At 50.1% G+C, this 11,157-nt stretch overlaps 1 protein-coding gene across 6 annotated transcripts in view; it reads left to right on the top strand.

Moving 5' to 3' along the window:
• The window catches only part of HNF1B (HNF1 homeobox B), a 55,022-nt gene that overhangs the window by 40,511 nt on the left and 3,354 nt on the right, over nt 1-11,157 (top strand). For 4 of the 6 annotated variants that reach the window (XM_040455166.1, XM_040455165.1, XM_040455163.1 and 1 more), the window contains exons 7-8: nt 2,660-2,854; nt 5,488-5,606. In XM_040455166.1, coding sequence (XP_040311100.1) covers nt 2,660-2,854; nt 5,488-5,606 — 314 coding nt within the window. The remainder of the gene's footprint in view (nt 1-2,659; nt 2,855-5,487; nt 5,607-11,157) is intronic. The other 2 variants (XM_040455164.1, XM_040455167.1) reach the window with 1 other exon arrangement.

Here is an 11,157-nt window from a genome sequence, read left to right as displayed (position 1 = left end):
AGAAATGGGAGTAGAGAAGCATTTAGAGGGCTTACCAAATAAAAATTTATTTTGAACTTACTGCCTTTTCACAGGAATATGGTAACCAGACTAACCCCGGGGTTTGATAATGAGATAGGATATCTAAACCCAGCTTGCTCGCCTTCTAGAAGATTTGAGTAAAAGATCCATGAGTAAGATATGCCACCTCTTTATTTCCACAACCAAAATGATACACGAACCACCCCACTCTCCTCTTTTCTTCCCACATCAAGCTTTGGCCGACAGCTACACAATTACATATTTTCTTTTTTTTTTTTAATTTTTTTTAATGTTTTTATTTATCTTTGAGACAGAGAGAGACAGAGCATGAGCAGGGGAGGGGCAGAGACAGGGGGAGACACAGAATCCGAAGCAGGCTCCAGGCTCTGAGCTGTCAGCACAGAGCCCGATGCAGGGCTTGAACTCATGGAGTGTGAGATCATGACGTGAGCTAAGTCAGACGCTCAACCGACTGAGCCACCCAGGCGCCCCCACAATTACATATTTTCTTAGGCACTATCTGAACTAAAATTTTTCCTGGAGCTATTCCATATTTTTCAATCTCATTCCTCCTAATCTCCTCCACCCACACTTGTCTACCTTCTCGCTGTAGTCCTAATCTACTGCAGGGGCAGCACCAGAGTGTAGGTGGCCCTTGGAAGGGTGTGCGTGTGCGTGCGTGCGTGTGCTTGGAGCGGAGGGAGCATGAACAATGGTGAGCGTCAACAGAAAACCCAGCTGAGACACATGGTCCTACCCCATAGAGTGTCAGGATGAAGAATTGCTTGCAGGCAACTGTGGCCTCATGTGGCCAACTGTTGGGTTGAGTGTGTGGGTCCTGCCTGGGGACCACAGAGGCCCATGGAGAAGTGATAACAAAGGCCCCGGCACTGCCGACTCCTCACTCTCTCTTCATCCCCTGGGCTGTACAACATGCTTCTTGGGCAGGAACCAGTGCACAGAAAGCAGGGGAAAAGGCCACGAGTCACACTTCGCGGGAGCTAGGATGACATCAGTGGCTCTGGATCCTGGAATTGAGGCACAGCAGCATCACAGACGGTGTTGAAAATAAGATTCCTGGGCCTTACCTCGGAAGGTTCTGACTCATTAAGTCTTGGGTGGGGCGGAGGAATGTGTATTTCCTAAAGAGCTCCCCCAGATGACTCTAAAGCACAGGCAGGTTTCAGAACCGTGCCCTCAAACGTCATCCACTCTAGGCAGGGTAATTTGCTTTTCTGGGCAGGGATTTCCCAAAAGAGCAGCTGTAATGGGCTCCCCGGGGGAACAGCAAGCATCTGGGGCCTCCCAGGAGACTGAGACCACAGTGGAAGGCAGGAGAGGGAAACAGGATATCAGGGTATCAGGTGAGCCCCTGGGGAATGGGAGATAGTGCTGGTCTGAGGGCGATCAGAGGACCTGGCCCCATCCCCACCCAAGGAAGCCAGGAGGGGGCTTCTTCCTTCACTTCCGATCAGGAGACTTGCCTTTTAGGGTTCTGATAACAGTATCAGCTAAAGCCCTGAGTAAGCAGCAGATGAGGTCTTTGTGCTATCTCCCTGGAGGACTTCCCACAAACCCACTTCTGGAACCCTCTCTGTTTCAGGAAAGGCTCTCTAGGTGTCCCTTCCGCACTTGCCTAGACACCTTTTTCTGGATTTTCTTCTTCCTTCCCATCCTGCCCCCCCATTTCACAGAAAGCACGGTCAAAGGAACATTGACAGCCCCAGGAAAGAGGTCAGGGTGTCTTGCCCCTGATCCTCTCATCCCTACTCATACTCTGCCTCAGCTGTCTCCCCCACACTCCTGCCCAGAGATGCGGGACCAGGGACGCAGTCTCTGTAGTGCCGGCCCTGGTTCTGAAGAGGCTTCAGGACACAGGCATGGAGCAGTACCACAGAAGCCTCCCACCCCCAGAACAGAAAGATGGCAAGAACCACTGTAAACTGTCAACCGTTCACTTACGACTTCCTCCTCCCAGTACCTGGACCTCTGGATGCCACAAGCCCCGTGCCACGGGATGAGTTACGTCCACTTCATAGAACTGGCTGAGGTCTGCTGTTTATCCTGCTCTCTGCTGTCAGCCAGAGAATGAGCACCTGACCTCTGTCGGGGTCTTTGCACAAGTCCACTAAATGAGGGTGTTCTGGCTTCGTACTCCTAGGACTGTGGAGGTGGTTTTGTGGTTTTGTCGAAATGTGAGTTCCTGATCACTCCTGCCCTCTGCTGGACAGACAGGCCTGGGCACTAATCTGCCTCCTTTAACTGCCCTGAGGGCACCGGGCAGCCCTCTCAGGGAGTCGGGCCTGGAGGGAGTGGGCAAGCAGAGGCAGCTTTCCCAGGGTCCTGGCAACCTCAAGTTTGGGAGGTGCCGGGATGACTTTGGGAGCCTGTCATGCCTCGGATCTGTGTAAGCCCATTTCCATCTGCAACTCACTGTGGAATGTCAGCAGGTCAATCTCTCCAAGCCTCAGTTTCTTTGTCTGTATAACGGATCTAGAAAGTCGTTTCCTGTGCAATCTCTCAAGCAAAGCTCAGCCTTGCCTGGCTCACAGCAGGGGCTCGGTGGGTGACCTCATCCATGCACTCAACCCTCCCCTTCCCGGAAGCCACCTCTGATCTTTCCTTCTTGCTCCCACAGGCCTCAACACCTCCCAAGCACAGAGCGTCCCTGTCATCAACAGTGTGGCTGGCAGCCTGGCCGCCCTGCAGCCTGTCCAGTTCTCCCAGCAGCTACACAGCCCTCACCAGCAGCCCCTCATGCAGCAAAGCCCCGGCAGCCACATGACTCAGCAGCCCTTCATGGCGGCCGTGACTCAGCTACAGAACTCCCACAGTAAGGATGCAGGCGGGTTGGGGGGGGTGGGGCGGAGGTACCAGCAAGGGCCCTACGCAACCCACCTCTGCCCTCTCTGGATCTGTACTTGCTTGGAAGTATACTGATTTGGTCACTTTTCTCTACCTGTTATCAACCCAGACAGTGTCTCAGCATGACCTTCCTGTGGTCTGTGCCTTTCCTAGATCCCCCCCCATTCCTGGGGGGCGGGCAGGTTTGAAGAGGACAGTTGAGGGCCCACTTTACATAAGTGGAGTTGGAGAAAGAAAGCAGGGTGTAGCACATGTGTGGGACACATGCCACCATTGCCCACTTTGGTACCCATGGAAGATATCACCGATCAGCCACAGTACCTTTTCCTGATGAGCCTCAACTTAGCCTTTTCAATCTGAAAGTCTGAGCAGCCATTACCAGATGGCAAGAGTGGGAATGCAATTTGCATCCCATGTGCCCTCCCTGAAATTGAAGAATCTTCTAGAATCCCCGTGCTCTCCAATTTACACACCCTGAACATCTCAAATTGAGAATCATGAGCACAGGTGGAAAATGCCACCTGCATGCCATCCTGGATAAGGAATATTAGCACTTCTCCCCGCCCCCCCCGAGTTGTCACGGCCTATTTCTATACCTACTCTCAGTCCTGTCTTTCAACCACTTATTTCCCACCCACAGCCAGCCACTAGATCTCTGCCCTCCACCCTGAGCCCCAGGCCCCCAGCCCTCTGGCCATGTCAGGATACAGCCCCTGGCCTACAAGTCTGGGGAGAAATCATGGCAGGCACCATCCCACAGGAACACCAGAGAAGTCTCTGTAATAGAGTGATCATCTCTTGGAGTCAGATACACCTAAATTTAAATCCTGGTCCTGAGACTTACCAGCTGTGTAGCCATTGGTAAGTTATTTAGCCACTCTCTGGGCCTCAATTTTCCTCATCTGTAAAATGGAAATAATAATGTAGAGTGATAATGGAGATGAAGTAAGACTTGGTATGAACCGTGTTTGGTGAGCATAAGAGTGAAAGAAATGCAAGTCATTGTTTATTAAGGGAGTTTTTAATAAGAGGAGGCAGGAATGGGGAAGGGGAATTTTGTTTCTCCCCGGCTGCCTCAATCGGAGCCATGGGTCTAAGGAAGAGCAACCAAGTTCGGCCTTCTATCCTCAGGCTCTGTCCCCGCCTCAGGCCTGTGGAGCTTGTTTCTATGCACCATCTCACATTCCAATCACATTTTTTGTGTGTGTGTGTGGCTTTAAAAAAAAAAAAATCTGCCATAGCCTGTAGCAGAGTCTGGGACCATATGTCATACCCCACTTTCTGTCTTTTCAGGGCCTGGCAATACGCCCCCAATTGTCCCTGCCCCCTCACCTGGGCAGGATTCCTCCGTGGCCAGGCCCAGGTGGGACAGCCAGAGACTGGTCACCAGTGACCTGTTGACCACCAAGGCCCAGCTAGGGGCCCCCGGACCAGGAAATAACCGGCCTCCCTCCACAGGAAGGACAAGCTGGGCTAGCAAGTGGTGACATTTACCCCATTCCCTACTAGAGGATGCTTTGGTAGAGAATAAACTGCTCCCTCCCTCATGGCCCAACAGCCACATGCTTCTGTTCGGTCATGTGACCTGGAGTTTATATGAATCTAATGGTCAGTTACAGAACTCAAAATGTTCTAGACTTGGTGAACAAGTACTGTTAAAGCTAAAAACCGAGTCACATGTTCCTGGAGGTTTTATTTGAATCTTGTCTCCCTTCGTCATCCTTCCTATTTCTGCGATGGCATGATGTGACATACGATGTCATTTTAGTGCAGTCTGGAACAACCCAGATTTATATAATTATTTATGATTGTATAATTGTTGATTATACAATTAACTATATCCATGTCTAATTATCATTGTTAATTCATTTATAATTGCTTGCATGAGGCCAGGTGCTTGAGTCACGGCAGATACAACAAGCATGCGCTGGCCAGTTCGTTTATGTTTGCTAACTGCTTAGAACTTTTTTTTTTTTTGCCTTAAAATCTCTGATGCGTCACATATGCCTGAGGGGGCCACTTGTTGATGTCTGGGCACCTAACATTTTATTGAAAGTCAGGAGAACACGGGGCGCCTGGGTGGCTCCGTCGGTTGGGCGTCCGACTTCGGCTCGGGTCATGATCTCACGGTCCGTGAGTTCGAGCCCTGCGTCGGGCTCTGTGCTGACAGCTCAGAGCCTGGAGCCTGCTTCAGATTCTGTGTCTCCCTCTCTCTCTGCCCCTCCCCCGTTCATGCTCTGTCTCGCTCTGTCTCAAAAATAAATAAACACTTGAAAGTCAGGAGAACAGAAGTGCTGTCCACTACTACATGAAAGACACTGTGCAAAGCTCTTTGGTACAAAGTACTTTCCACATGATGTTTTCTAACCCTACATTCCTATTTTACAGATGAGGAAATTGAGGTTAAGTAATTGAGCGAGGATTTAAACACACGGCTAGTGTTTTTACCCCAACACACTGCCTTCCAAAACATCGCCGCCTCCACCACTGCCCTTCCGTCTGCCTGGGGACACAGGAGCGATGGGATGGGATGGGGTATCTGTAGCTGTGCATGTGCTTGTGTGATCTCAGCTTGACTCTGTCTTCACTCTGTCTCTCCAGTGTACACACACAAGCAGGAACCCCCCCAGTATTCGCACACATCCCGGTTTCCGTCTGCGATGGTGGTCACGGATACAAGCAGCATCAGTACGCTTACCAACATGTCTTCCAGTAAACAGGTAATGCCGACAGGAAGTCAGGAGAGGGCAATGGCTGGGGCTACTGACGTGCAGAGAGCGTGGTGCGTGTGGACTGAGCCGTAAGCCTGGTCCTTCCCAGGCTCCTGGTTACTTGCTAGAGGAATCCCTGAGGTCACAGGGCAAAGAAGATGGGCCATAGGCTAAAGAGCAAAAAATGACTACAGCTTGATAAATCACTGGAGACTGGGTGACACAGAGCCTTTAGGTAGTGAGACTGAGTATTCCCCAGGGGATTAATCAGTGAGCCATAGAAAAGGTGTTTCCAAGGGAGACTCAGGAAAGTCACACCCTCTAAAAAGTTTCATGCTTTGCAAGAGGGACCCCTTTGAGGATTTTCCACAAGTTAATCAATGGAAAAAGGGAGTAAGCAGTCAGGGTCCTGAGGCCAATTCCCTCAGTCCAAGACCCATGCTGGACCCAGAACGCTGTAAGCTCCAGAGAATGACCCAATTCAACCGACCCATGGAGATGCCCCAGTAGACAACCTGGCCTTAGAGGGGACCTGCATTTACTTGGTCTGCTGTCAGGAAGCTTGGAATTGACTTCCTGGTGCATGAAAAGTGGGAAATCCAGAGGCTTAGTCACTCTTTCAGTGGATGGCTGGTTCCCACCTCCACGCAGGGTTGATGGAGTAGCAAAGACAACCAAAGGTGTGGCTCATCATTGCCGCTTGGACAGCTGGACTGTCACGGGACACCGAGAGTTAGGAAATAGGACAAGATGTCTGAGCATGCATGACAATTCCAGAATAATACAATAGGACCTTTTAGGAGCTGGGGTCTGTGCAGTGTGGGAACTATTTGGCCTTTATTGATTACTAGATAAGTAGGCAACAACCTTGAACTTCATGTCAGTGGCTCTCAGCAGGGTTTGGTCTTGTTGATGGTCTTTTATCCACCTGAGCCCTGCGAATCACACCTCCTCCACTGCCACATGCTGCCGAGCAAGTTCTTTCATGGGCTCAGGTTCTCTGTTCTTCCCTTTGCCCACATCTCCTGGTCCTGCAGTGTTGTGGAGCAGTAGCTTCTGTTCCTGGTTTGCCACTTGTTTGGTGACCTTGACCTGTCTGAGCCCTTGTTTCTTCAGCTTTAAAATGAGAGTTGTAACATCTCCTTATTCTGGAGATTCAATGAGGTCATGTAGATTAAGGGCCTGGCATGTCCTGGGTGTGTGCATGTGCGTTCATGAAATGCGTGCACGCGCACGCGCGTGTGCACACACACACACACACACACACACACACACAGCCTAGGTAGCTGGGCTCTGGAGGTGGGAGAGAGGGAGCATTGTGTGGGACCGGCTCTGCCACTCTTCTCTCACCCAATGGAAGATGAAAGGACACCCCCTGTTGCCCTGCCCTTCGACTCCCGTGCGATTTCCCACTCTTTGTAGTGAGCAGGGAAAACATTTATCTGTGCTCACAAATCTCAATCAGGGGGGCAGCCAGGCGCAGCAGCCCTTCTTGGGAATACCTTCCCCTTTGAAAGGTTTATCAATCCATCTGCCGCTTGGTCAGCCCTAGACAGGGCTGTGATTAATTATTCCTGTCTTCCCCAAGTTGACTTTGATGCTTGCTTGTTGAAACAGGCCCTCTGAATTCAGGAAATTGTCTCTTAATCAAAATACTTGGAGATGCTCTCTGAGCATCTGGCCCCCAAATGGCGTCTCCCCTCCACTGGACAGAGTGGCCAGCCGACCTTGAAGCTGCATGAACCGCCCTCTAGAACCACCGTGAAGTTGTCCCTAAGTCCCTGGATATTCCAGGAGTCTGGTAGTATACTCATTTCTGGGATGATAAGAAGGATGATCACACTTAGGATAAAACTATTCACATAGCATTTTATGTTTACACTTCTCATGAACAGGATCTCATCATTTCTTTTTATTGAAACTTCCTTAGTACAAAGGAATGAACTGAGGCTCAGAGGTGGAGAGTGACCTTCCCAAGGTCCAACAGGTGATCACTTCTAGAGCTGGACCTTTAGACTCTGGGCTTTGGCTCTAAATCCTAGACTCCTTCCACCTAAACAATATTTGTCTTCCAATATCCATCTCTAAAATACCCATGGTATTTGCTGCTGTTGTGGAGTTAACGGTCAGGAACAAGAGTAAAATCTAGCCCACGTAGGTGTTCCAATCAGGAAACTTCCTTCCTACAAACTGAAGAAGAGGAAGTGGGGAGAAGGGCAGAATGAAGTCAAGTGAGGGTACAGGTGCTGCCTCCTGACGGCAGAAAGAACCAAGGTGAAGAAAATTTGCACTAACTCTGTTCCCAAGGCAAAGGGTCAGAAATGAGTTCCGGTGGCAATTCTGCTTTCTCTTTGTTTTAAAGTATTATTTTCCAAAAGGAGTTTTAAGACCATTGCTGGGAGTTGGGGGCACATGGTGTGAGGAGGGGAAGATCCCTTCATTATAAGTATTGGGTGAACGGCTGGGTTAAAGTTAGACACCACAAGGCGGGGCTTCTCCGAATCTTTCACATGCTGCTGTGTGCCTCGAATGGGGCCGTTAGTGTGCACAGAAGCTCCGGGCAGAGGGACACATCCTGGGCAGTGCTACTGTAGAAGCACCCCAGAGTTCTAGGAAAGCCCAGCAGCCTTGCATTAATCCTGGTTCCTTCCCCACTCGTCATGTGACCTTGGGCAGTTGATTCACCCTGCGAGACCACTTCTGCGTCTCTCGTGGAGAAAATCCTACCCACCCCCCACCACAGGATCTTCAAAGTGTAGGAGACAGTGTCTGGTACATGGTCAAGTACTCAGAGTGCTAACCCCCTGTTTCTCCTTGCCACCTGTGATCCTTTAGGAGATACTTTCTATCGACTTCTTCAAAATGTAACTCACTGAACTACATGGGGTCAAAGGAGGTTCACTCCCAGGATAAAAGCAAATAGAGCAGGGAATGCCTCTGTGCTTAGCCAAATGCCTGGGCTATAGTAGACATTCAGTAAATATGAGTGAGTGAGTGAGTGAGTGAGTGAGTGAGTGAGTGAGTGAGTGAATGAATTCAGAACTAACATTTTTTGAGTGCCTCCCATTTCCATAGCAGCACTCTGGGTGCTTTTCCATTCTTACCTTTCGTGGCCAACCTTCCCCACCCATTCTGCGAGGCTGACTTACAGAGCAAAACACTGAGCTTCGGAGGTGGGATGGGATCTGGCCAAATTCACACAGATGATGAACCTGGAACTCGACTTCCAGACTACTGCTCTTCTCCAAATCCATTAGGCAATGTTCTCCTTCTAATATCCATTTTTAAGCATTCATAAAAATGACCTGAGGTTATGTAGGTAGAAGGCTAAAACCAGGATTTGAACTTGTATCTGATCCCAGTGTTTTCCATTGTCAGGACAGACGTGCCCCAGGGCCTTGTGGATCACATTTCAGGAATCTCAGGGTGGGACTGTCTCACCTGCAGCTCCTGCCCTCCGTCCTTTCCAGAGCTTATGCCTCCCCCCCTCCTCAACCTTGGGTGCTGGCGAGTTACCATACGAGTGGGTCTGTGCCTGAGCTCCTGCAAAACAATGCCCCGCCAGTCTGGAAACCAGACGGCAGCAAGCACCGACCTTGGTTAGAACAAGTGTGGGCAGGCTGAGAGCCGAATCCTGTTTCCACAACCTCTGTGCCTACAGCTCCACTTCCTAGTTTATAGAGAGGTCAGGAGAGGGCCCCCAGAGCAGCCACCAGTCTGGTGTGCTGACAGGGAGGTGGACAGCCTTGCCATAAATCCCTGGCAACTATTCCACAGCTTCCAACCATCTCTGCTGGTGGTCAGCCAGTATGCTGTGATGATTAAGAGCACCGACTTGGGAGTTAGGCAGACCCAGGCCCAAGATTCTACCACCTTCTACCTGGGTGACCTCAGGCAAAAGTCCTAGCCTCTCTGAGCTTCGGTTTCCTCATTTGTAACATGAAAATAATGATTCCTCTTCTGGACGGTCATTAAAAAGACTGAATGCTATAAATCTTGTAAAATACCTAGCTTGGTGCTTGGCCCAGAACACCCAGCCCATGGTGGCTGGGGTGAACTTGGCCTCCCCTGCTGGCAGCCCTGAGGAAGGAAGACTGTAAGTAGCCTTTATTTCTCCGTGGCCTCCCTATGACCACACTCAGAAGGTAGAAGGAAATAACCTTCCTCGTGTTTAAGAGCATAGACTTTTCTGTTGTGAGACCCTGGGCAAGTTATTTATAATCTTTCTAGGCCTCAATTTCCTTGAAGTATAATCATTACTTCTAATTAATGGAGCCATAATTAATCTAACTTAATAACAGCAGGAAGTTATCTGTACTCACGGTCCCTACTTCCTCACCCCCAATTCTGTCTTACGGCTATCCCTGATGGGCATTTGTCCTGACACCGCATTAGAACCTCTCCAGTCCAGCTCACAAGTACCGCCACATTGTCAAACCCAATGGGGACTTTCCGACCTCTGCCTCTGACACAGCTGATCCTCCCTCCTTTTTTCACTTGGTTTCTGGAACGATACCCATTCCTGGTTCTCCTCCACTATGGCACTCCTCATTTCCATAGCTGGCAGCTTGTTTTCCCAACATTTTGTTGTTGGAGGGCCCTATCACTCATTCTCTCCTGTGTTCACTCCTGGGTGATCCCCAATCCCATGGCTTTGGATCAAGCATACACACTGGTGGATCGTGTACTTCTGTCTCCAGTACAGACCTCTCCCTTGAGTGGCCCATTTACAAAGCCGGTGCAGCTCGGGCATGTACATGCAAATGCCCGGTGTATCTGACAAGCCTCACCAAAATAGGAACTCTTCATTTTGCCCGTTTCTCCCTACTCGCACTGCTTTGTCCTGGGGCTTCTCCGTTTCCAGAAATGGTAACCAGTTATTCAGGTGAGGTACCTGGGAGTCTCCTTGATTCTTCTCTGCGCGCCCTACAACCAGTCCATGGATAAGCTCTGCATCCCACATCTGAGCACTTCTCACTCCCCACCAGTCCAGCCCCTGCTCTCACTGATGCCCTGCACTGGCCCCAGCTTCTCACTCCTACGTCCACTCCTGCCCCACGATGGTGGTTACTGTCTGTTCACTACGCAGGAGCCAGAATGATCTCTTAAGAGGGGAAACCAATCGTGTCACCCCCACCCGCGTCAAAACTCTCCAATAGTGTCCCATTGCAACCAAGCTGAAATGGAGGCTTCCAAGGCCTCCTGCCGTGTAATCAGCCCCCTGCCGGCCCTGCCCTTCTCACTTCCTTCCTCTCCTCCCTCTTTCACCCAGCTTCAGCTGAACCAGAATTGAAGTGATCTCGCTTCAGGACTTCTGCATTTGTGGTCTCTTCTGCCCCCCAAATTCCATAATGCACATCTTTTCATGCTTGCTCCCTCATTTCATTCAGCTCAAATGTCACCACCTCCAGGAGGCCCCTCCTGATTCCCCTCTATAAATTATTCCCTTTGCCTTCAAATCACCCTAACCTGTCATCATGCTTATATTTCTACAGTGTTCATCTCCATCTGAAATTTTATTTTGTGCACATATGTACAATATGTATACACATGTGTGTAC

Source organism: Herpailurus yagouaroundi, unplaced genomic scaffold (assembly GCF_014898765.1).
Source record: "Herpailurus yagouaroundi ecotype Mexico unplaced genomic scaffold, PumYag 215, whole genome shotgun sequence".
Taxonomy (NCBI): Eukaryota; Metazoa; Chordata; class Mammalia; order Carnivora; family Felidae; genus Herpailurus; species Herpailurus yagouaroundi.
This window is presented reverse-complemented; position numbering and strand designations above follow the sequence as displayed.